The 26,860-nt window shown below is 39.9% G+C and overlaps 1 protein-coding gene across 1 annotated transcript in view; it reads left to right on the forward strand.

The window, feature by feature from the left end:
* The window catches only part of LOC142759653 (dynein axonemal heavy chain 5-like), a 466,211-nt gene that overhangs the window by 416,708 nt on the left and 22,643 nt on the right, over positions 1-26,860 (forward strand). Inside the window, 8 exon segments of the mRNA XM_075862058.1 lie at positions 2,365-2,476; positions 2,553-2,720; positions 5,894-6,010; positions 17,273-17,397; positions 17,903-18,113; positions 18,671-18,856; positions 24,532-24,729; positions 26,736-26,831. Coding sequence (XP_075718173.1) covers positions 2,365-2,476; positions 2,553-2,720; positions 5,894-6,010; positions 17,273-17,397; positions 17,903-18,113; positions 18,671-18,856; positions 24,532-24,729; positions 26,736-26,831 — 1,213 coding nt within the window.

A 26,860-nucleotide genomic window follows, 5' to 3' on the forward strand; every position in this document is an offset into this window, starting at 1 on the left:
TTAGTGTGGTCTGATGTTCCCTTAAAGTCTATAGCAAAATATAAATGCACTACATACAACTGGGTTTTGGTTTGTGGCATTTTTGAGGCAATTTTGTGGTCTAATTTTTTTCAAACGCAGCATGAATGCAGTTTAAATTGCCAGAAAATTTCTGCGTGTGAAGGAGGCCTTAGTGTCAGATATGCGGATATGCTTATGAGTCTTAGGCCACTTTCACGCGCCAGTATTTAGGTCAGTATTTTAGAACAGTATTTGTAAGCCAAAGGAGTGGTGCCTACACAGAGAAAATGTAGAATGAAAAGATTTGTACCTCTTCTGTGTTTTGGACCCACTCCTGGTTTTGGCTTCCAAATACTGATTTAAATACTGCTGTGTGAAAGTGGCCTTATTCACATGGTGTGGTTTTACCACGATTTTTGCGGCGCACCCCAAAACCGCACTGTAAAAATGCATGCGTTTTGTACCTCAATTTGCAACAGTTACCATGCTAACTGCAAAACTGCTATAAAAACATACATTTTGGCAGTGCGGTCCTAATCCACGCTCCAAAAAACTGCACCATGTGAATGCACCCTATGGCTGGATTTACATACATCGTTTTGCTGCGTTTTTTGTGGCGCTTTAAGGCTGGGTTCACACGTGGCGGAATTTCACTTAAATTCCACTGCGGACACTCCGCAGCGTTAATCCGCAGCGGAGCCGTTTGTCCATTGACTTTCACTTTAATTTAGCAGTGTTCGTTTAGACGATGCGTAAAATTCCGCTGCGGAGCATAGGCTGCGGAGCGGAATTTGGTGTCCGCAGCATGCTCTGTCTGTTGCGGAGCAGTGGCGGACTCATGGCGGAATTTCTCCATTGACTTCAATGGAGATTCTAATTTCCGCAATGAAGTCCGCAGCTGTCATGCACATGTTATGTGTGCTGCGGATGCGTCTTGCTTTTTTAACTTGACATTTCTTCATTCTGGCTGGACCTATGTATTTCTAGGTCTACAGCCAGACTGAGGAAGTCAATGGGGCTCCCGTAATGACGGGAGCGTTGCTAGGAGACGTCTGTAAATAGTCACTGTCCAGGGTGCTGAAAGAGTTAAGCGATCGGCAGTAACTGTTTCTGCACCCGGGACAGTGACTACCGATCACAATATAGAGCAACCTGTCAAAAAAATAGAAGTTCATACTTACCGAGAACTCCCTGCTTCTGTCTCCAGTCCGGCCTCCCAGGATGACGTTTCAGTCTAAGTGACGGCTGCAGCCAATCACAGGCCAAGCACAGGCTGCATCGGTCAGATGGACTGGCGCGTCATCCAGGGAGGTCGGGCAGGATGCCGAAAGAGGGACGCGTCACCAAGACAACGGCCGGTAAGTATGAAATTCGTTTACTTTCACTAGGGAAAGTGCTGTCCCTTCTCTCTATCCTGCACTGATAGGGAGAAGGGAAGCACTTTTCCCGCAGTCCGCAGCAGCTAGTCCGCATCAATTTTCTGCACATTTTGTGCAGATCCGCAGCAGAATCTGCAACGCAGATTCTGTGCGGCATTGATGCGGACAGTTGCGGAGGAAATCCGCCACGTGTGGTCATGCCCTTAATGTAGTTTTTCATGCGTTTTCTAGTGCTGTCAGATGTTAAATTAGTCTATAGTGAAATATAAGATCTACTGCATACAAATGCCCAAAGACTACTCTATAGAACCTAAAAACGCCCGAAAAAAAACCATGTTCAAAATACACTAAATGAAACGTTACATTTTAATAATGCTAGTGGTTCTAGAAGCATTTTTTGAATGCACTTCAAATTGGCAGAAAAAAATCCATGCGTGAAGGAGGCCTTATTGAGCTGTATAGGTGAGGGTATGTTCACACGCACTGTTTTCAGATGTAATTCGGGCGTTTTACACCTTGAATTACGCCTGAAAAACGGCTCCATTACGCCTACAAACATCTGCCCATTGCTTTCAATGGGTTTTACGGTGTTCTGTTCCCACGAGGTGTTATTTTACACGTCGCTGTCAAAATACGGCGCGAAAAAGACGCCTGCAAAAAAGAAGTGCATGTCACTTCTTGGGAAGTTTTTGGAGCCGTTTTTCATTGACTCCATTGAAAAACCGCTCCAATAACGTCCGTAAAATAAGCCGCGAAAAACGAGCGTTGCTACAAAAACGTCTGAAAATCAGGAGCTGTTTTAGACAGAAAACAGCTCCGTATTTTCAGACGTATTTTGCTAAGCCGTGTGAACATACCCGTAAAGTAAACACTTATACAACTGATTTCTCAAAATATCCATCAAAATATAGAATTATAAAGTCATAGAATCCTGTAATATATTACTGTAGTGAAATAAGCATTTTGTTCTGTCTTGCTATTTTAGGTATTCGCTTAAAGGAATAGTGGCCTGTGTAACAAGTAACATATTCCTATACATATCAAGGTACTTGCTGGAACAGGACAGAATGGTTTACGCTTTACTTGTATCAATTGAGGTAAACATCATAACTAAAAGTCTTTTATGTGCAAACGCTAAATATTCTGATAACACGCTGCGTATGCTTGAACTAGGTGGAAGACTCACTAGGACGATTAAGACCAGGGGAGAGAGAATTCATCATTTCACCAGAGCTTTGTGTCAAAGTGCTACAGGGGATGAATAGTAAGACGTCCGAGTCACGTCAGCAGGCAAAAAATCCATTTGACTGGATGAGTGAAGAGCAATTTAAAAATGTGCAGGTAAAGATGGCATTATGTTATTTTTTGTATAAAAATAGATAATAATATGGTGAAGAGCTAGTAGAAGGATTTTTTAAATAGTCCTACCCCACCATGTAAAGGGTCTACACCGACCAACTTGATTTGTCTCATTTCCTTTACATTAGGTGGTCTTATCATGCTACGATTTGTGTTTGTTTTTCATGCAATGACACCATAAGGGAGTCAGCATATTTGCATGTATTCTTGTTTCAAAAAAAGCAGTGCTCTCGTTCTGAAAATGAAACAAAAAGTATAATGTTAGACATGTTGGTATATTTTGTTCTTGTTATGTTACTCCCCAAAGCGCTGATTTAGGCATTAATTTTCTGTACAGTAATACATATTCTCTATATATCATTGACATCTCACAAGATTTACTATAAAACTTACAGAAAACTTGCCAGTTTACACATCATTTCTAGTAACTCTTGTAAAATGAAAACAATATTTTCATTTGGAACTATAAGGGCACGTTCACACGTGGTGGAATTGCTGTTGAATTCCGCTGCGGACAGTCCACAGTGGAATTCTACAGCAGCCGTTTTTTACATTTCTTTCTATACATTTTGAGGAAAGTTAGTTCAGACGTTGCAGAAAATAACTGTGCGGAAATTAGGCTGCGGTGCAGATTTTTCCCTCCGCAGCATGCTCCTTCCATTGCGGAGAAGAAGCGGAGTTTCACTGCGGATTTCAGCCTTTGCAATTCAAAAACTGAAATCTGTGGCAGGTCCGCTGCGATATCTGCAACGTCTGAATTACCTGTCAAATATGCAAATGTTGGTGCAGATTCGTTGCGTAATTGCCCCTAATCTGCACCAACATTTGCAGGAGAAAAATTCCGCCACATCTGAGCGTGCCCTTAAGCCTTGAGAAAATCTGCATGTAACATATGCAGATTTTGCTGCAAATTTGTTTGAGTTTCCATGAATATGTGTAAAAACCTGCAGTGAAAATTTTCCTGATCCAAATGTGACAAACTATTTCCTCCACGGATATTGCAGCGAATCTGCAGCAAAATCCAGATTTAGCAGTAAATTTGACGCTGATTTTACTCTAGGCATTGCAAAGGGTGAAGTCCGTGGTGAAAATTACTCTCCTCACAACAATGAGCTTGCTGCAGATATGAAAATCTCTGCTTTCAGTGCGGAATTTTTTTGCTACATGTGGATGGGGATTTGAAAACCCCATCCATTTGTATTATAAATTAAATTGCATTATTGTATTAGTAAATTGTATTATACAGCAAATTGCTGCGGATTTGCGATGTGGAATCTGCACCACAAATTCACATCAAATCTGCCTCGTCTGGACAGACCCGAAGTGCCTCGTGTACTCACTTGTTCTCCTGCCAAAATCATATTTGTAGAGCGGATTTAAAAATTGTAAACATAAGTGTAATAATTTAAGTTCTAAGCCTTTTTTCAGTTCGAGCTTCCAACCTACTGATAAAAATTCCTTATGAGGTTAAAATCACATACACAATTTTAATGCAGTTTTTAATACAGTTTTTGACTCCGTTTTTTGAGCCAAAACCACAAGTGTATCCTAAAGAAAGGAAAGTTATAAAGAAAAAACTGATGCGTCTCCTTTCATTTGTGTCCACTTAAGAGTTTTGCTCTAAAATCGTAGTCAAAAACTGCATTAAAGCTGTGTGTGTGATCCTGGCCTAACAGTATACTACTGCTAGGTGAGGCTCCCACCAGTTGTTGGTAAAGCGCAGTTGGGGAGGCAGTTAAGACAGAAGTGATCATATGTTACACAGGCCTTTCTCTATCTGCAACAATATTAGGTTTAGCAACATAATAAATGTCTTCTTTTGTGCATATTTTAGTTCTATACTGGATTTCACAGACAAGTGAAACATAAGAACTGAGATAAATTTTAAATTTTGCCTTGGTCTATGACGGCTGGTGGTAAGGCCAAACCATCACCATATTTGGCTTCTCAGGCCCCAGTAGAAAAAGATTGAGAAGCCCTGGCGTGAGCCATTCATAAAAAAAAACTCTGAAGTAATCTCTCCCAAGTGCATCCATTAGATTATCATACCAAACTCAGATCCATACTTATTTATGCCAATTATGCCAAAGTTCTTATTTGTGCCACTTTTCAGAAATGTTCTGAAGAACTAATCACTGTGTTGTGTTTTCATTCCTGTGTCAACCAGTTATGCCCTTGATCCATTCTTCCTCTTTTACTTGGGTTTAGAAAGCAGCTCACTTACAGCAACCATTTTGGCAGATACGGAGCTTTAATTTGATCACTGAGCCATCTGGCTTCATGCACAGTCCCCACTATCTACCCTGTTAGATCTTACAATCAATTCAGCACAAAACCCAATTCATTGCGCCAAACAAGGGGACTTGCCAATTAGCAAGCTGCAGCCGGACTCAAACTGTATCTCAGGCTGATTGAGGTAGACTTCCACACATGTTTCGGAGATGCTGGGCTGAAGGTTTCCAACAGTGCACATAAAAAACCTTATTAATAGCAGTAAACTATAGACAAATCAGTTGAGACATAAATCATTATGGCAAACATCTTCTTCACGTGAAGTTTTAGTGCAGTGACTATATTTTAACAGGCCATCAGGACTAAATTTATTGTTTTCATGTGTAACTTTTTTGCTGAATAATTGTGGATATTTATTTAATGCATTTCACACTGACCAGTCAGCTAACCATCTTTTGAGATTACCCAACAAAACAGTATTTAAATTGATTTTCCAGAGAATTAAACATTTAAAAGCCTATTTGGTATGGGGCCGCGGAGACCTTCACCAATCCCAAAACTAAGGGTATTTTATTGGTATTTCTTGTTTAAGAGGTGGTAACCATACGTGCAAAGGTATAAAGAACTCTAGTTATTTCAATGGAGAATGAACAAGGATTTCTTGTTCTCGGGATCAAGATGGTCTTAGTTGCTGAAACCATAGCTATCACATTTTTATGACTTGTCTGGAAAATCAACTATTAAAAGGAATTTATAGAAAAGGTACCATGAGTTGTGCCAAGCCATCCTGTAAAGGTCTGCTTAATCTTTAGATAAAAAGAAAAATTACATGATCATCTTGTTGATGTCGTATGTGTTATTAAGTTGCTACAGATATTATTGGAAGTAATTATTTTTTGCAATGTGCCTTATATTTCTTAAAGATTCTTGCCACGTACTTTGACTGGTTTGGAGACCTCTTTGATCGAATGTACAAAGACAGTAAAGACCTGACATGGAAAACTTTTTGTGAAAGTGAACAGCCAGAAAATCCTTCTAAGGTGAACCTTCTGTCACAATGTTACAAGTTTAAAGGAACACCAAACATTGAAAAGAATGATAAAAGTAAACAGGAGATAAACTTACACTGTTTGTTAGTCCGCAGGATGATCTCAATATTCCCAAAGTAAACAATCTTGTAAAATCCTGCAGAGAAGACAGGGATGTATTTTCTGCTGATCTATTGTTTTCTTTCATCAAAGGTATATAGCACCTATACAAAAAAGCAGCTCAATCAACAAACAACTCTTTCTAACCAAATACATTTTTATTAGAAATATAATAAACAAATGTAATTAAAAACATATAGATCAACACCAACACAGAAAAGTGGTATCCAGTCCATATTGTTGCATCACAGCAAAGTTTATTCAAAGTTTCAGGTGTGCAATAGCAACACACACGGGGAGATTTATCAAAACTGGTGCAAAGGAAAGTTGAGATTGCTTCTTTCATTTTCTAAATTTTCTCTGAAAAATTAGAGCTTTACCCTTAGGGTATGTTCACACGGCCTATTTACGGACGTAATTCGGGCGTTTTAACCCCCGAATTACGTCCGAAATTACATCTTGAAAGCGTTGACAAACATCTGCCCATTGAAAGCAATGGGCTGACGTTTGTCTGTTCACACGAGGCGTATATTTATGCGTCGCTGTCAAAAGACGGCGCGTAAATAGACGCCCGCGCCAAAGAAGTGTCATTTCACTTCTTCAGACGTAAATGGAGCCGTTTTCCATGGACTCCATGGAAAACCAGCTCCAGTTACGTCCGTAATGGACGCGGCGTTCAAGCGCCTGCACATGCCGTTACGGCTGAAATGACGGGCCTGTTTTCTCCTGGAAACAGCCCCGTAATTTCGGCCGTTACGGACGCTGCCATGTGAACATACCCTTATTGGTTGCTTTGGGCAACTACATGCCTCAATGTGTGCAAACAAGTAAGTTTCCCCACACAGGAATAATAAAGAAGGGTAAATAAGCAACCACAATAAAATGTAAATACAGACCAGTATATCTAACACATGTTTTGCCGTTGCTTCGTCAGTCAATGCCCAACTCGAATTCGCTCCTTTTCAGCATCTTCTGGGACTAAGTTACTTGGAGGTCATGGCACTGAGCCCCTTCCCCATTTTTTTTTTTATTTTAACTCTAAAAAGAGGACTCTTTTGTTTATGGTGCTGCTCCCATATAAAAATCACATATAGGAATTATTGGCGGGCAATTGTGCTATAGCTCTGTCTTTTTAGGGCCACATTTTTTGCCTACATTTATATAATAAAAAACCCTCAAAATTCTATCAATACATTTATATGTTTGCTAACAGATTTACTTAAAGAGATAATATTACCTAACAAAAATGTGTTTTTTTTTACTGTGAGGTTGACTGTATCACAACCGTTACAGGTCAAGTGTCCAACAATATGGTCAGAAAAACACATTCCTTAATTGACTAAGGCTTTCATGGAAATTTGGGACGTCATAAGTGTGTCAGGGACAGGCAAGAAAGTACAGGGGAGAAATGATCTAAAATAATAATCATCATATGATAGCCCTAACTGTACAAATAAAAAGGCATTGCATCTCATTTGCCTTATGGGTCCAGTTGGAATATTAAAGAAAATCTGTCAGTAGATTTTACACTACCAAACGTCTGACCGGTAACGGATTGAATCAACTACAGTTGAACCAATTGCATAGGAGAGAAGAAAGGCTGGAGCGCTAGATGCCAGACTTTTCCTGGTTCAGCGAGCTCGGCGCGCAGCAAAATGAGACTTGTTTTTTTACACTAAAGCAAGCAGTAACAGTAGGAACACAGATATGTCCCTAATTCGTTACCCGATTTTTAGCTAGTGGTGGTAGATTTTGGTTGTTCATGAGTATCCTGTGTGATAGGATACAGGCACTCAAATGATGATTTGTGTCACTTTATATTCATGTTATCCTAAAGCCACAAAAAATAATCCATCTTCTATCTGCTTTTAACCCTGCCCTAAACTAGTTTTGGATTCATAAAGAAATAATGCACACAACTTGGTGGAAGCAGATGTGTTTAAAACTAAAAGCTAAAATGACTCCTTCCTCGAAGCGCTTGCATCGTGCTGCAACATTTAAAATGTAAAATCTACAAAATTACAAAACATAAGCATAAATCCGCTAACGGATTCCCTTTAAACTGTTGTTCCCTACCTAGTTTATATGCTGCAGAAGTAGTGAGGCAAGGACCAAACCACTTCTGTGTTGGAAAACTATGTAATTAGCATGCAGTTTTCCAAAGTTTTGCTCAATTGGCAGCATGAATTTTCCTTACTTTTGTGCGAGTTGCATTTGCACCAGTTTCAACTTTACAGTGAGTGAGTAAAGCAACAAAAATTGCACTGATAATATATATATTTATATAAAGAGCTCAATGAATTTGAACAAGGTACTGTACTAGGATGCCACCGTCGAAACAAGTCAGTTCTTGAGTGGTATTATTGCAAAGTGGAAGCATTTAGGAACCACAGCAAATCAGCCACAAATGGCAGACTGCGTAAAACTACAAAGCAAGGTCACTGAGTGCTGAGTGCATAAAAGTCACCAACGCACTGCTGACTCAATAACTGCAGTGTTCTAAACCTCCTCTGGCATTAACATCCACACATAAACTGCGTCGGGGGCTTAACGGCATGGCCGAGCAGCTGCATGCAAGCCTTACATCACCAAGCACATTGCCAAGAGTCAGATGGAGTGGTGTAAAGCATGCCACCACTGGACTCTGGAGCAGTGGAAACGTGTTCTGTGGAGTGACGAATCACGCTTCTCCATTTGGCAGTCTGATGTATAAGACTGCGTTTGGCAAATGCCAGGAGAACATTATCTGCCTAACTCTAACTTCATTGTGCAAACTGAAAAGTTTGGTGGAGGAGGGATAATGCTAAGTTTGGGGAAGGCCCTTTTCTGTTCCGGCATGACAGTGCCCCAGTACACAAAGCAAGGTCCACAGACATGGTTGGGTGAGTTTGGTGTGGAATAACTTGAGTGGCCCACACAGAGCCCTGACCTCAACACCATCGAATGCCTTTGGGATGAACTAGAACAGAGATTACAAGCTTTTATACCCGGCGTTGCTCAGGAGGCTGACTTACGGTATAGATAGAGTAAAAGCTCACTATTTAAATATGTGTTGTAAGGCCCTATGCAAACGACCATAGAATTCGTCTGTAATTATGGACCCACTGTGCCTGGGGGCACCTTCCTGTATATTTACAGGAAGGTGTCTGTGCCGTAGAAAGGCTCTGAAAAAGATAGGAGTCCTGTCCTGTTTTTGCTTTTTACGGACCGTGCTCCCATACTTTACATGGGAGCACAAACCACATAATAATTAGAGAGTATTAAAAGTTAACTTACCTGCTTCTTCATCCAGTCCGGCCTCCCGGGATGACATTTCATCCCATGTGACCGCAGCAGCCAATCACAGGCTGCAGCGGTCACATGGACTGCAGCGTCATCCAGGGAGGTAGGACTGGATGTCAAGGGGGACGCATCACCAAGACAAAGGTACGTATGAACTTCTTTTACTTTCAATCGCTGTGGAAACTCTGCCCGAAATGGCTGCCCCTTCTCTCTTTCCAGCACTGATAGAGAGAAGGGGCTGACGATTAGTGCAGAGAAAACTGGTCCGTAAGTATGGGTGGAATACTGGTGACACCAGACCCAATGTTATTGGAAGCACCATTAAATATCCTTAACACTATGATCACATGATCCAAAAAATGTATTCCCTTTAGGAAATAAGTCCTAAGCCAGTGCTCCTAGACTAAACTACAAAGTGGTGGATGAGGGACGGGGACTTCTGATTCATGCCCATTTGGCATAATTTTTCCTCGCTCCTCATCTTTACCATTAGTCCCTCCATTGCTCATTGCTTTTCCATGCATTTTAGTCCCTCAATCGCTCATTGCTTCTCCATGCATTTTAGTCCCTCAATTATACGAGACAGGAAAACTGTCCTGCCTCTGTGTAAAAACATATGGACAGGAGGGAGCAAAGGGAGGATCCTATAAGGCGCTGCTGCGTGGTTATTTAGGGATGGTCAATGATGATAGGTACGAAAATATATAAATGAATATTTATTCAGGCTACGCGTTTCGACACTGTACCAGCGTCTTCCTCAAGCCATAAAATACACATACAACGAGGTTACTTATATACTAACAGAGATCAGACAAACAGGAAGGAAATAAAGGTCATACAGGGGAAAGGTCAAAGGGTAAAAATGACGTCAAAAGTGATACAAGTATCAAGGGATTATCTTAAATTGCGTTATTAGCGAACAAATTGGTATATCTGTACCTAAGGGGAAGAAGATGAAAAAGATACCAATATTGGTACCCTAAACAGATTCCAAAAAACAACATTCATAAATGAACATACATGCAATTGCAAATACGAATAATTAGAATCAATGTAATGCGTCCTAAAAACGCTGATTAAAAGGTTAAAAGAAATTCATTTAAAGATTCATTAAAAACATATAGTCTATGGAAGTAAGAACAATAATGGATAATGGAGAAATATATGACTAAATGAATGGACACATAAATAGAAAATTGCCAAATGTTAATATAATAAATGTTTGTATTATTATCCCTAATACTAAAATGACCTATCAAACCAAGATTTTACTTTGTTTAGATATTACTGGAAATAAGGGATTTTTTGTATAATAAACAGTGAAACCACTCAACCACAAAAAACGAGTGAACGGGCATGCAAGGTGTGATTGGTAACTAAATTCACCTAATGTGCGTTTTCATAGTCAGGACAGTAACACGGGGTAAATGTATAGGCATCTATTATTACTTAGGGAAGGAAAGTATTGGTGGATGTAAAAGTATCAATGTATATATGAATTAAAAGTTTTTAAAAGAGACAAAATGTAAAAAATGTGTATAAAAAGTTTCACAGCTTCCGTTAATAAATTGTAGGGTAGCACGGAAAATGTCCGTGTTATCGGGATCAGAAGAATGCAATGTAAATCGGGTTCACATTGTTAACACTGACGGTGGCATGTGTGTGTCATAAATATCGGGTGAAATGAAAATATTATTAAATGAGAATTGTACATATATATGGAGAAATGAGATGGTTACATCTCACTGACCGTTCTGTATTTAGACGGCGCTTTTAAGCGTCTCTGTTGTCAAGATAACCACCCATAAGGTAAGATGCCGATAATTAATAAAAAAGTCACAAACACTGTTATTTCAAAGGGTATACAGTACTTAAAAGAAATTGAATTTATATATAAATATATATGTATAGAAATACACACATATACGCCGAAATATTTGGATGATGCGTTGGTAGCATTCCGGTAGTCAAGGTGGCAAAAGGAACTGTGGATATTAATATTCCATGAAATTCACCTATGTCATAATGTTCTTATCATACTACCAATCGGAACAAGGGGGAGGGGGGGCCACATTTAAAAAAAACAGCACTATATATATGTTTGTGTGGACACCAAAAATGTCTACAGAAAAATAACCATCTAGTCAGAATCCAAAAATTACTATGGGCAAACCTGTGTGGTGTCATATAAACAAAAATTTCTTACAGATATTACTATTATCCAAATAGGAAAAAATGTTCAAAAATAGATTTCTATACGGATTGGTGTGTAATAAAGCATCAATCCAAAGAGGATTCAGAAATGTCATTTAAACCTCGTGGGTTCAGTGTCTGCAATTTGAATATCCAATAATTCTCTCTTTGTTTTAGTTTATGGAATCTATTAGGGACATCAATTGGAATATGCTCAATAGGGATAATATTTAGTGTTTCAAAATGTCCATTATGAAAAGAGGCACAATGTCGGGAAAGGCTGTGTTTAAGAAAACCTGTATTGATATTGGATCTATGTTTATTCATTCTCTGAGTTAGAAAATCACCTCCTTCGTTTACAACTACCGTCAGATGTAATAGAAATGACTCCCAGAATAGATCGACTCACTTCACCATTTAGTGACTCGATCGAAGAAAATTCAATGTCCCTATTACAGCTGTCCACGCATGACACTTCTTCTCTTTCGGTTACACCCCTGTCTAAGTCCCTACCAGTGAAAGATTTATTGTTCCATAACTCTTTCAATAGCCAAATTTCCTCTCACTATGAAGAACAAATTTGTACAACTACATACCCTAAATTGGACTATCCGACCTCCTCTTCGGATATTACCCACTCTACGGTTTCTTTTTTAGGGCTCCCTTCCCAGCTGAACATGTCACCTTTAACTCCTATAGTAACCAGCCAGGACCTTCTGATTCCCTACCTTATGAGCCCCAAAGCACAATCTATCACTCACTTCTTTCCGAAAATCCAACGAATCTCAACCAAAAGAAAACTCGATACAGATACAGAGGACGAAGAGGGGGAAAGAAACGACACAAATCCATCTGTATCACTCAACACCAAGAGAAATTGCACCAAACTATAAAAATATTCAATTTACATTCTTATAATTTGAATACACATGAGGAAAGTCTTTTGAATAAAGGTCTCTCATTTTGTCCTACTTCATCAGCGGATCCTTTTGAATTATTCATGGACCTGAATAGGTTTACTAGGAAATTAACACTAATGAGACATTTTTCAATTTTAAAGTCCCATCCAGCACCGCCCCCTACTATTGATCCTAATACGACTGTTAATACTCCTGCTTTTGTCCCAGTAGATGTTCGTCCCAAATCAGAATTTTACCCATTATATCACCAAGGTTCTTTTATAGAAACTTTTTCCACTCTGGTAGGCAACGATTTTAGAACACTTGATAACCCACGTATTCCCTCAGATAATCTCACACGATATGAGAGAAGGGCTATAAAATCATTACGTAACAATGGAGATATCGTAATCCGCCCCGCTGACAAAGGGGGCGGTATTGTGATCCAGGACAAGAATAAATATTTAAGCGAAACTTCACTTATTCTCACTGACAATACCTTTTATCATAAAATATCTACTAATCCACTACCATTGTATATACAGGAATACAAAAGTCTGATAGATACTGCTGATAGAGGTGGGTTACTTACAAAAAGAGAAAAACGATTTTTACACGTTCCCTTTCCGAACATGCCGTTTATATATCATCTCCCGAAAATTCATAAATCTCCCACCAATCCCCCCGGACGCCCCATCATCTCTGGAATCGGCTCACTAACGAGTAATCTTTCCCACTTTGTAGACTTACACTTACAACCCTATGTGCTCAATCTACCCTCGTATTTGAAAGACTCGGATCAATTGATAAGAGAATTATTTAATTTGAAAATGGACCACTGTACATCCCCAATACATTTCCTGTCAGCCGACGTGAATGCCTTATATAGTAATATCCCACACGATAAAGGTTTAGAAGTAATTAATTCCGTTTTATCAACTAGTACTTTTATTCCAATAGCGCAAGCTACCTTTTTAAGTAATTGTATCAATTTTATCCTTACACATAACCTTTTTACTTTTGGGAATAGTTTTTACAATCAAATCAAGGGTTGTGCTATGGGCACTCATTTTGCACCATCTTATGCAAATTTATACATGGGAGCTTTCAAAGAATCATACATCTATGGGGGACCATCCTTTTAAAGAAAACATTTTATTGTATAAACGTTATATCGATGATCTCCTTTTTATTTGGAAAGGTGAAGAGAGAGAGGCTCTTAAATTTATGGAGATTCTAAACGACAATAATTTTGGATTATCTTTTACGCACACTTTTTCCGTAACATCAATCGACTTTTTAGACTTGACAATCAACTATGATATAACCAACAACCTTTTTAATACTAAAACACATTTTAAGTCAGTTGATGTCAATAGTTATTTAGATTTTAGAAGTGCACATTATCCTCCTTGGATTAAAAATGTGCCCTTCGGACAATTCCGAAGGGTAAGGAAAAACTGTACGAAAGATATTGATTTTAACAAGGAATGTAATCTCTTAGAGAAATGATTTAAGGAAAAAAAAAATCCTATTAATTTAATTAAAGGAGCACAGTGTAAAGCCGCTAAACTGTCCCAAAAACTTTGTATCAATCACACCTACAAGAAAACGAAGCCCCCTTACAATAACACTAATTTTATTACGACTTTTAACAAAGAGAATAAAGTCATTAGAACTATTTTATTGAAACATTGGAAGATTTTAAAAAATGACCCTCACTTAGATAATGACCTATCAGATATGCCAAGGATTACCTTCAGAAGAGCACAAACATTGAAAAACATTCTTGCGCCCAGCAGAGTGCAAAAATCTAAATCATCAATCCCCAAAATGTTCCCTATTCTTTTTGGCTCATTTAAATGTGGCCATTTGCGATGTCTGTGTTGCAACACCATCTCCCATAGACAAACTACCTATATTTCCACAGTCACAAAAGAAACCTTTAAAATTAAATCCTTTATCAACTGCGGTAGTTCGTATGTAGTGTACTTAATAGAATGTCCATGTCATCTGCAATATGTGGGCAGAACAACACAATGCTTACGTATGAGAATGAATAAACATAGATCCAATATCAATACAGGTTTTCTTAAACACAGCCTTTCCCGACATTGTGCCTCTTTTCATAATGGACGTTTTGAAACACTAAATATTATCCCTATTGAGCATATTCCAATTGATGTCCCTAATAGATTCCATAAACTAAAACAAAGAGAGAATTATTGGATATTCAAATTGCAGACACTGAACCCACGAGGTTTAAATGACATTTCTGAATCCTCTTTGGATTGATGCTTTATTACACACCAATCCGTATAGAAATCTATTTTTGAACATTTTTTCCTATTTGGATAATAGTAATATCTGTAAGAAATTTTTGTTTATATGACACCACACAGGTTTGCCCATAGTAATTTTTGGATTCTGACTAGATGGTTATTTTTCCGTAGACATTTTTGGTGTCCACACAAACATATATATAGTGCTGTTTTTTTAAATGTGGCCCCCCCTCCCCCTTGTTCCGATTGGTAGTATGATAAGAACATTATGACATAGGTGAATTTCATGGAATATTAATATCCACAGTTCCTTTTGCCACCTTGACTACCGGAATGCTACCAACGCATCATCCAAATATTTCGGCGTATATGTGTGTATTTCTATACATATATATTTATATATAAATTCAATTTCTTTTAAGTACTGTATACCCTTTGAAATAACAGTGTTTGTGACTTTTTTATTAATTATCGGCATCTTACCTTATGGGTGGTTATCTTGACAACAGAGACGCTTAAAAGCGCCGTCTAAATACAGAACGGTCAGTGAGATGTAACCATCTCATTTCTCCATATATATGTACAATTCTCATTTAATAATATTTTCATTTCACCCGATATTTATGACACACACATGCCACCGTCAGTGTTAACAATGTGAACCCGATTTACATTGCATTCTTCTGATCCCGATAACACGGACATTTTCCGTGCTACCCTACAATTTATTAACGGAAGCTGTGAAACTTTTTATACACATTTTTTACATTTTGTCTCTTTTAAAAACTTTTAATTCATATATACATTGATACTTTTACATCCACCAATACTTTCCTTCCCTAAGTAATAATAGATGCCTATACATTTACCCCGTGTTACTGTCCTGACTATGAAAACGCACATTAGGTGAATTTAGTTACCAATCACACCTTGCATGCCCGTTCACTCGTTTTTTGTGGTTGAGTGGTTTCACTGTTTATTATACAAAAAATCCCTTATTTCCAGTAATATCTAAACAAAGTAAAATCTTGGTTTGATAGGTCATTTTAGTATTAGGGATAATAATACAAACATTTATTATATTAACATTTGGCAATTTTCTATTTATGTGTCCATTCATTTAGTCATATATTTCTCCATTATCCATTATTGTTCTTACTTCCATAGACTATATGTTTTTAATGAATCTTTAAATGAATTTCTTTTAACCTTTTAATCAGCGTTTTTAGGACGCATTACATTGATTCTAATTATTCGTATTTGCAATTGCATGTATGTTAATTTATGAATGTTGTTTTTTGGAATCTGTTTAGGGTACCAATATTGGTATATTTTTCATCTTCTTCCCCTTAGGTACAATTACCAATTTGTTCGCTAATAACGAAATTTAAGATAATCCCTTGATACTTGTATCACTTTTGACGTCATTTTTACCCTTTGACCTTTCCCCTGTATGACCTTTATTTCCTTCCTGTTTGTCTGATCTCTGTTAGTATATAAGTAACCTCGTTGTATGTGTATTTTATGGCTTGAGGAAGACGCTGGTACAGTGTCGAAACGCGTAGCCTGAATAAATATTCATTTATATATTTTCGTACCTATCATCATTGACCATCCCTAAATAACCACGCAGCAGCGCCTTATAGGATCCTCCCTTTGCTCCCTCCTGTCCATATGTTTTGACTAGCGGTAACCGTTCTGGTTTACCAGCTTTGGATCCTGGCAGCAGCACGAAGTGGACTGATTATTCACTGTCTTTACTACATACTAACGAGGTGAGCATAACCGACCATGTTTATGACTCTCCCGTTATCCCATTGACCTGCACCATGTGGCACCGTGCCTTTTGCTTCTCTGCCTCTGTGTAAACCCGCTGTGGCCAACATCGCAGTGCTGCTGTGTTAGGCAATTCAGCGAGGAATGATGAACGTTGCAGCCAATTATGGGCTGCCACGTCATCAATAGGGGCGGAGGCTGTCAATGCAATCTGTTACCTGGGGAACGCGTGTCCAATCAAAAATAGCTGGGCTTCAACCAACTCCATATTAATGCCTATGGAATTAGAATGGGATGTCATGAAAACTGCTGTAGGTGTAATGTGTATGTATCCAATACATTTGTCCTTACAGCCTATGTATGTTTGTGTGTGTGTATATATATATATATATATATATATTTATATAAAATTTCATGTTTTTGTTTGATTAACATACCATTTTCTTTAATGAATGAACGAAAAACTGAACTCCCCCCCCCCCCTTTAAAAAAAACCTTAACCCCTGCATGTATGAACTTGCTGCTTTATGACTAGTTTATCTGTTAATTGTTGTAGAGTATGGCACTGTTCCTCAATGTATTTTGTGTTGGTTTAATAAGAGTAATATTTGACACATTAGTTCTTAGTTTATATGAACATTAAGTGATTATAATCATATATTTATGTAAAATAATTAATAATATGTAGATATAAGTCACTGACGTTTTGTACGCTATTTCAGGTTAAATGGCCTGAAGGAATCGAAGCACTAAGTCATCTTCAAAAATTGATGGTTTTGCGAGCTGTGAGGATGGACAGAATACTACCATCAGCCTCTAACTATATCAGTGCTGCACTGGGCAAAATGTATGTAATCTGTGAGATCCTGAAGAATAATGTGATACGGAATGCATTTTTAAAATGATATATTTTACATTCAATTCTGTAGGTTTGCTTTTACTACCCTCAAATATTAAAGGTAATCTGTCATCAGAACAGACCCTTTCAATTTAGGCATAGGAAAACAAGCGAGCCGCACAAACCCCACCAATCTGGAGATTTTACTGTCTTCTTGCAGCTTACTAATGTAGCCAGGTTCTGAAATGGCCTGCCCATGACCCTGTACTGGAAATAACTCTGTATTCTATAGGGGTTTTTAAGCTTTTGCACATATTTTCCCTTTAAGCCATATACATGCAAACATATTTTGCTATGTTTGCTAAGTTTATTGTTAAACGCTCCAATTGTAGTGATAATAACTAGTCAAGTCAAAAGGATATAACTTAATTATTATTGGATCTATAGCCACTTTTATATAGTAAAACTGAAAAATGTTTTAGGAAGTTTAATAACTAATACAAAATAATTACAGGTATGCATCAGATATAGTCACTGATCTTCAGGCAACTCTGTCATGGATGTCACCACATGTGCCAGGGTTACTAATTTATGGCACAGATTGTAAGTTCCCACGTACCCTACTTGAGGACTTCGCAGAGACAAGAAAACAAAAAATTACTGTTTTCCCTATCAGTTTCCTGGAAGACAAAACAAAGCAAGTCTTGATTCAAGCAATGTCTGAGGTATTTATTAGTATTTTATCTAAGTAATCTTAGGAGTTAAGTGTATTTTTTCTTTTATTTATTTTCCTTATTGTGTCAGATGCTACATTGTTGTGTGTCATGTTTGTATTGTTTTTCAGCAACATTGAACTCAACATGGTACAGTAAATGGTGAGACCTGACGTTTTCCAACACTTTTCTATCAGAAAAGTGGCGAAAATATTTAATAAATGAGACCCATTCGTGCCACTTTTTTTAATTCATTTGTATGTGTTGACTCGAAGGCAATGTCTTTCAATGTTTTTAAGCCAGAAGACTAGTTCATATTGATACATTTGCCCCAATGTCTTGTTTTGTTTTTTGTCAATTGGAACTGATCCAGAAAGATGTTCAGTCTCACCTTCAATGCCTTCATTATATAATTGCAAACACTGTGACATCAAACATGAAATTTAACTGCAACTAGAACATTTCTTTATTGCAAGCTTGACAGACCTTTCAGTGGAAAATGTGGAAAACAGTGTGTCACATTTATCTTTGTACTAAATATACTAAGAATTGAATTTTTTAACATACAGGGTCGATGGATCCTAATAGAAAACATACAGAACTCTGCCAAATTAATGATGTCACTTGGAGAGATTCTAAAGTCTAAGAAGAATCCAGACAAAAACTTCCGACTGTGGCTTACTGTTCAAGCTAGAGAAGATCTACCAACGCCACTGCTTCATTACACAGTAAAAACTGTTGTGGAAACTCCAATGGTAAAGAAAAAAATATAATGTTCCTGGTACATCAATTATGCAGCACAGATACTTATATTTGACTACAACAATTATATTCTTAGGTATTGTCCACACAGCGTGTATTCGACTAGTTTTTGATGCGTTTTACGTGCCAAAAAACGCATGTTTTAAGCTCGCCATTGACATAAATGGGAAAGCGCATGGTAGTGCATACGATGTGTTTTTTATGCGTGTGTTTAAAAATGTGCCGTGTTAAAAAGTAAGCGTCACGTCAATTCTTGCCGCGTAAACCGCGACGCAAATGCACTTAAAACGCACCTAATTCCCATAGTCAATGGGAGTCCTACATACAAGCCAAAAAACGTGCACAATACACGTCAAAAAACGTGACACAAATGCGTAAAACATGCCTGTGTTTTAAAAAGCGCTTTACAAAAACCCAGTGGCGTAACTACCGCCGTAGCAGCAGTAACGGCTGCTACGGGCCCGCGGCATGAGGGGGCCCGTGTCGCCCGCCGGCACGGGCCCCCACCATGGCCGGAGGCTCCACTAGCGGCTGCTACAGCGGGACGCCACTGAACACTACGGCAGAGCAGGGAGGTATCTCCCCGCTCTGCCATTAACTGGTTCCCGACCGCTGGCTGTATTTTTACAGCCAGCGGTCAGGGTCCTTAAAACCCGAGCCATAGACTTTCTACGGCTCGGGTTTTAACTTGCTGCCCGCGCGATCGGGCAGCTGAATGTCGGGTCTCCGGCTGTCAGTGACTGCCGGGGACCCTGAGGAGAGAATAGAAGCAGCTTTCGCTGCTTCTGTCTTCTCTGATCACTTGCACACAGCGCTCAATGCGCGCTGTGTATAGGAATAGAGACTGGTCACATGATCGCCGGGTGCCGTTAGACCCAGCACAGCCCTATTAGTGACAATCGTCACTATGAGGGTATGTGCACACACACTAATTACGTCCGTAATTGACGGACGTATTTCGGCCGCAAGTACCGGACCGAACTCAGTGCAGGGGGCCGGGCTCCTAGCATCATAGTTATGTACGATGCTAGGAGTCCCTGCCTCTCCATGGAACTACTGTCCTGTACTGAAAACATGATTACTGTACGGGACAGTTGTCCTGCAGAGAGGCAGGGACTCCTAGCATCGTACATAACTATGATGCTAGGAGCCCGGCTCCCTGCACTGTGTTCGGTCCGGTACTTGCGGCCGAAATACGTCCGTCAATTACGGACGTAATTAGTGTGTGTGCACATACCCTGAGAGGGCTGATTTCCCCTGTAACTGGGGCTGCTGTGCAGCTCCAGTTACAGTGGAAAAACATGGTGTAAAAGAAAGAAAAAAAATATATAAAGTTCCCCAAAGGTCTTCTTTGACCTTTGGGGGACAGACCATAGTAATAAAAAAATAATAAAGTAAAGTGCAAAAAAAAATGTAATAATAAATACACATAAAATACCCACCCCAAAAAAAAAACGTTCCCCACCCACCAATCATTGTTGTAACGCTAGCGCTGACCCAATTACCCTAATATAGACATGTAATATATACAAATTTACGGTAGACAATGGCGATCACAAATAAAAGGTCTATTTTAGGGTAAAACTATGTTATTGCCCAAAAAAAAATAGCTGAAATGTAAAAAAGCTTATTTTTTTACTATTATTTTCAAACTTTATGAATAAAAATTCTAAAATAGCAAAAAGGTGTGTATAAAAACGATAAAAAATGAAACCTGCATTGTCTACGGAAAAAACGTCGCAAAAATCACGTCGTTAGCCCAACAAATAAAAAAGTTATAGCCATTTAACTAACACATGCTAAAAATGGCTAAACGGTGTCTGGTCCTGAAGGCGCAAAATAGAGCAAAAGACATGTATCCCCTCTCCACAGGATCTCCACAGGACAGGGGATACATGTGTGATCGCTGGCAGGGATAGGGAGAACGGGGGACTGAAAGTCCCCTGAAGTTCTCCATCACAAACCTCGGACTTCCGGGGTCTGTGTCGGCAGCTCCGGAGAAATGAATGGAGCGCCGGTCGTGCTTGTGCGCATGCGTGACCAGCACTCCTTTCATTTTTATTGAGCTGCGCAGACGCCGGAAGTCAGAGGTTTGTCATGGAGAAGTTCAGGGGACTTTCAGTCCCCCGTTCTCCCTATCGCTGCCAGCGATCACTCATGTATCCCCTATCCTGTGGAGATCCTGTGGAGACCTACATGTATTTTGTAGGACACACTGTAGGTCGCATTTTTTTGGGAGGGGGGACGCTGTATGGCATTCCCTACAGGGGGGGGAACGCTGTATGGCGTTCCCTACAGGGGGGGTGGCTGTATGGCGTTCCCTACAGGAGGGGGAGCTGTATGGCGTTCCCTACAGGGGGGGCTTTATGGCGTTCTCTACAGGGGGGGCTGTATGACGTTCCCTACAGGGGGGGCTGTATGGCGTTCTCTACAGGGGGGGCTGTATGGCGTTCTCTACAGGGGGGCTGTATGGCGTTCTCTGCAGGGGGGCTGTATGGCGTTATCTACAGGGGGCTGTATGGCGCTATCTACAGGGGGGCTGTATGGCGTTCTCTACAGGGGGATGTATGGCGCTATCTACAGAGGGGGGGCTGTATGGCGTTATCTACAGGGGGGGCTGTAAAAAAGGCACTATCTACAAGGGGGGGGTTGTGTGACACCCAGGGGAGTTTGCTATGGGGCCCAGTCTTTCCTAGTTACGCTCCTGCAAAAACCCTAGCGTTTTTTACACGTTTACACGTCGGTTTTTTGAGCGCTGTGTGTACAAGGCCTAAGGTGCCATTTTTCTTGTATATTTTCAACAATTGACCACAATACTTCTGTTATGCAAATCGCCCCTTTACTCACAGGAGCAATTTGGTTAAGGCTGGATTCACACGAGCAAATTACGTCCGTAATGGACGGAACGTATTTCGGCCGCAAGTCCCGGACCGAACGCACTGCAGGGAGCCGGGGCTCCTAGCATCATAGTTATGTACGATGCTAGGAGTCCCTGACTCGCTGCAGGACAACTGTCCCGTACTGTAATCATGTTTTCAGTACGGGACAGTAGTTCCACGGAGAGGCAGGGACACCTAGCGTCGTACATAACTATAATGCTAGGAGCCCGGCTCCCTGCAGTGTGTTCGGTCCGGGACTTGCGGCCGAAATACGTTCCGTCCATTATGGACGTAATGTGCTCGTGTGAATCCAGCCTAATAGGACAGAACAGTTAGAACAGTTGCTCTTCCCTATTGAAAAAATAGGGAAAACAGAAATAACAGTATGATAAGCAATTTAATATTCAATTATAGAAGTATATTTGGGAATTACTATTCCTTAATATATAAACAAAGGCTATATGCACTTGTCTAATCAGAACAACATTGTTAACTAATGCAGTTCTTTTGGGTATGGGGGTTTCTGCTAGAGCTGCAGGGGAAATGTAGGGGTAATGTAGAATTACATGGCACCCATTGACGTCAAGAAGTGACCCTGTTATACAGGGTCTCGTCAAATTCTTCAAATCTCTCCTTTCTGGCTAGTAGAGAGTGATCCAAAAAGGGCTCCCCTCCCTAATGTCTTTGAGCCTTAATTGGGAATATAGACAGGAATTATCCTGATGGGACAAACCATTTCGTTTTTTACATCAGAATTTCAAAAAGTAGTTCCAAATTACTTGTATGAAATTCTCTTTTATTAAACATTATGGGTTACAAAATAGTAAAGTAGGTATTTATGCTTAGCATTATACAACATTTTCCCCCTCTTAGAATGAGTCTTAAAAAAATGAGTCTTAAAGAGGCTCTGTCACCAGATTTTGCAACCCCTATCTCCTATTGCAGCAGATCGGCGCTGAAATGTAGATAAGAGTAACGTTTTGTTTTTTTTAAAAACGAGCATTTTTGGCCAAGTTATGACCATTTTTATATTTATGCAAATGAGGCTTTCTAAAGTACAACTGGGCGTGTTTAAAGTAAAAGTACAACTTGGCGTGTATTATGTGCGTACATCGGGGCGTTTGTACTTCTTTTACTAGCTGGGCGTTGTGAATGGGAGTGTATAATGCTGACGAATCAGCATCATCCACTTCTCTTCGTTAACACCCAGCTTCTGGCAGTGCACAGACACACAGCGTGTTCTCGAGAGATCACGCTGTGACGTCACTCACTTCCTGAACCAGGTCCTGCATCGTGTCGGACGAGCGAGGACACATCGGCACCAGAGGCTACAGTTGATTCTGCAGCAGCATCAGCGTTTGCAGGTAAGTAGCTACATCGACTTACCTGCAAACGCCGATGCTGCTGCAGAATCAAATGTAGCCTCTGGTGCCGATGTGTCCTAACTCGTCCGACACGATGCAGGACCTGGGGCAGGAAGTGACGTCACAGCGTGATCTCTCGAGAACACGCTGTGTGTCTGTGCACTGCCAGAAGCTGGGTGTTAACGAAGAGAAGTGGATGATGCTGATTCGTCAGCATCATATACTCCCATTCACAACGCCCAGCTAGTAAAAGCAGTAAAAACGCCCCGATGTACGCACATAATACACGCCCAGTTGTACTTTTACTTTAAACACGCCCAGTTGTACTTTAGAAAGCCTCATTTGCATAAATATAAAAATGGTCATAACTTGGCCAAAAATGCTCGTTTAAAAAAAAAAACAACGTTACTCTTATCTATATTGCAGCGCCGATCTATGCAAATGAGGCTTTCTAAAGTACAACTGGGCGTGTTTAAAGTAAAAGTACAACTTGGCGTGTATTATGTGCGTACATCGGGGCGTTTGTACTTCTTTTACTAGCTGGGCGTTGTGAATGGGAGTGTATGATGCTGACGAATCAGCATCATCCACTTCTCTTCGTTAACACCCAGCTTCTGGCAGTGCACAGACACACAGCGTGTTCTCGAGAGATCACGCTGTGACGTCACTCACTTCCTGAACCAGGTCCTGCATCGTGTCGGACGAGCGAGGACACATCGGCACCAGAGGCTACAGTTGATTCAGCAGCAGCATCAGTGTTTGCAGGTAAGTAGCTACTTCGACTTAACTGCAAACGCCGATGCTGCTGCAGAATCAAATGTAGCCTCTGGTGCCGATGTGTCCTCGCTCGTCCGACACGATGCAGGACCTGGGGCAGGAAGTGACGTCACAGCGTGATCTCTCGAGAACACGCTGTGTGTCTGTGCACTGCCAGAAGCTGGGTGTTAACGAAGAGAAGTGGATGATGCTGATTCGTCAGCATCATATACTCCCATTCACAACGCCCAGCTAGTAAAAGAAGTAAAAACGCCCCGATGTACGCACATAATACACGCCCAGTTGTACTTTTACTTTAAACACGCCCAGTTGTACTTTAGAAAGCCTCATTTGCATAAATATAAAAATGGTCATAACTTGGCCAAAAATGCTCGTTTAAAAAAAAAAAACAACGTTACTCTTATCTACATTGCAGCGCCGATCTGCTGCAATAGGAGATAGGGGTTGCAAAATCTGGTGACAGAGCCTCTTTAAGGCTGGAGCTTCAGAGGGTGCTTTGGCCAATCAAATTCACGGTTACAGAGCAGTGTATATAGAGAAGAAGCTGCTAAATGAGTTATTCTACATGGGCGCTTTAACGCATTAACATTGTAAATGATAGATACAGTATATATTTTTTTTCAATTTATGCATGTTTTTATGTTACAGAATATAAGGCATGGGATAATTCATTCTTGGAAGTTTGTTAGCCATAAACCCCTAGCTACAAGTTCTCGTCCGGAGTGGCCAGCCCTTCTACACAATCTTTGTTTCTTGCAATGTGCCACTCGTTTCAGAACATTGTATGGTGCCTCAGCAGGCTGGAATTGTCCAAGTGCAATTCGATTTGGTTGCGCAGAATTAATGGTATGTGTAAATACACTGGCACAGTGGGCACCTTTAAGATTAGCAGTATGAAGAATAAAAAAAATTGTCATAATATTCAAGTGACATCTTAGAAGCTATCTTGAATCAATAATAAAGCTTTGATAATTTGAACAATAAATGTTTTTTAATTAAAAATAAGATACAGCTGAAACTTTGCATCCGAGTCAGTTTGAAAGCATTTTATTTTTTCACAATTTGCAACCCAAAATCATGTCATTTGACACATGTCTAATCCCAAGTATTCCAGTGGTATTTTTCCACATTTTTTGGGGGTGTGAATAGGGCCTAAAAGATTAGCTTCTAGTGTTATTACTGGTTTTACTCAACATTTTCTAACTTTACAATGCTTTTTTTCTTTTCTCTTTTGTATTCATCAACATTTTTAATAAAAATACAATTTAACCCCTTCCCGACATTTGACTTATCCATACGCCAAAGTCGGGTAGGGGAAGTATGGAACGGGCTCACGGAGTGAACCCGCTCCATACGATGCCGGTGTCGGCTGTTTGTTACAGCCGACACTTCAGAGTAACGAGCGGCATCGCGCTCAAGCGTGATCCCGCTCGTTTAACTCGTTAAATGCCGCGGTCAATAGCGACCGCAGCATTTGAATTGTTAGAGAGAGGGGGCGCCCCCTCTAACAGCTCATCGCGCCCCCCGCAATGCAATCGCGGGGGTGCGATGGTTGCTATGGCTGCCTGGGGGCCTAATGAAGAGCTTAATAGATGCCTGTCAGAATCATGATATACTGCAATACATTAGTATTGCAGTATATCGTGCAAGCGATCTAACGATCGCTGGTTGAAGTCCCCTAGGGGATCTAATAAAAAAAAGGAAAAATTAGTAAAATGAAGTTTAGGGTTTTTTTATGTAAAAAAAAATAATTAAAAATTAAAAGTTAAAAAACCCTTTTCCCATTTTCCCCCTAGAGCATAGTAAAAAAAGAAAATACATAAACATATTTGGTATCGCCGCATCAGTAAAAGTCTGAACTAATACAATATATGTATTAGTACAAGATATGGACAGTGTTACAGCAAAAGTGAGGAGAGAGAGTGTGTGCGCCCGCGCGCACGCTCTCTCACTCTTCAGCTTTGAAGATCAGTCTTCTGCCGAACTGGCAAGGGGGCGTGTCTCTGCTACGGACAGTGCAAGTGCTCCACAGCTCTTACACTGTCCGTAGCAGTGACACGTCCCCTTGCCAGTTCGGCAGAAGACTGATCTTCAAAGGTGAAGAGTGAGAGAGAGCGCGCGCGCACACTCTCTCCTCGCATTTGCCGTAACACTGTCCATATCTAATTGGACAGTGTCACAGCCATAGTAACACACCCCCTTGACAGTACACGCCTCGTTGACTCTTCAGGGGGTTATTTAAATATCGGGGGCCAAATATAACGGCACCGATATCTAAATAACGAAGGGAGGTAGAAAAAATATATAAAGTGCCCCAGGGTTTGTGTAGCCCTCCCAATTACATGCTGCACTCAGCTACACATGTATGGGGAGGTGAAAGGTCCCCTTTAATTGCACAGTGAATTCCGTAATAATGTGGACCTTTCATGCCCTATGTTGCCGCATGCGAAGGCCGCAAAGTATTCATCTGGATCCGCTGAGCACATTAATATTTTGTTTAATTCTGGCGAGACTCACAGAGTGAGCCTGGCTTTACAAATCTCACGCAGGCTGAAGTGTGCATATATAGGGAAAGCTGTCATTTCATCTGCGCAGACAAAAGTCAAACAGGGCAGCATAGGATTTGACAGATCCACTTTTACGTTTCTCTAGGGATTCTCATTTCCACAAGTTATACATATAAATAACATATATATTTAAAAAATAATAATAATAATAATAATAATACTACATATATTGCAAAATCTGACAGATTTGCTTTAAACAAACTCAGGTTTTTATTTTGTAGATACATTTCTTTGAAACAATTGTAAGAATTACCTTTCATTATATTTTTTATGTTCTATGTTTAGGAAAGTTTCGAGGTCTTAAAGCGTGAATTTAAAGATGACCCTGAGAATCTAGGAAAGCTTCCATCTTGGACTGCTGTGAGATTCTTACTATCAGAAGTATGTGAATTATATTTGTGGCTTCAGAT

The sequence above is a fragment of the Rhinoderma darwinii genome, chromosome 4 (assembly GCF_050947455.1).
Source record: "Rhinoderma darwinii isolate aRhiDar2 chromosome 4, aRhiDar2.hap1, whole genome shotgun sequence".
NCBI lineage: Eukaryota > Metazoa > Chordata > Amphibia > Anura > Rhinodermatidae > Rhinoderma > Rhinoderma darwinii.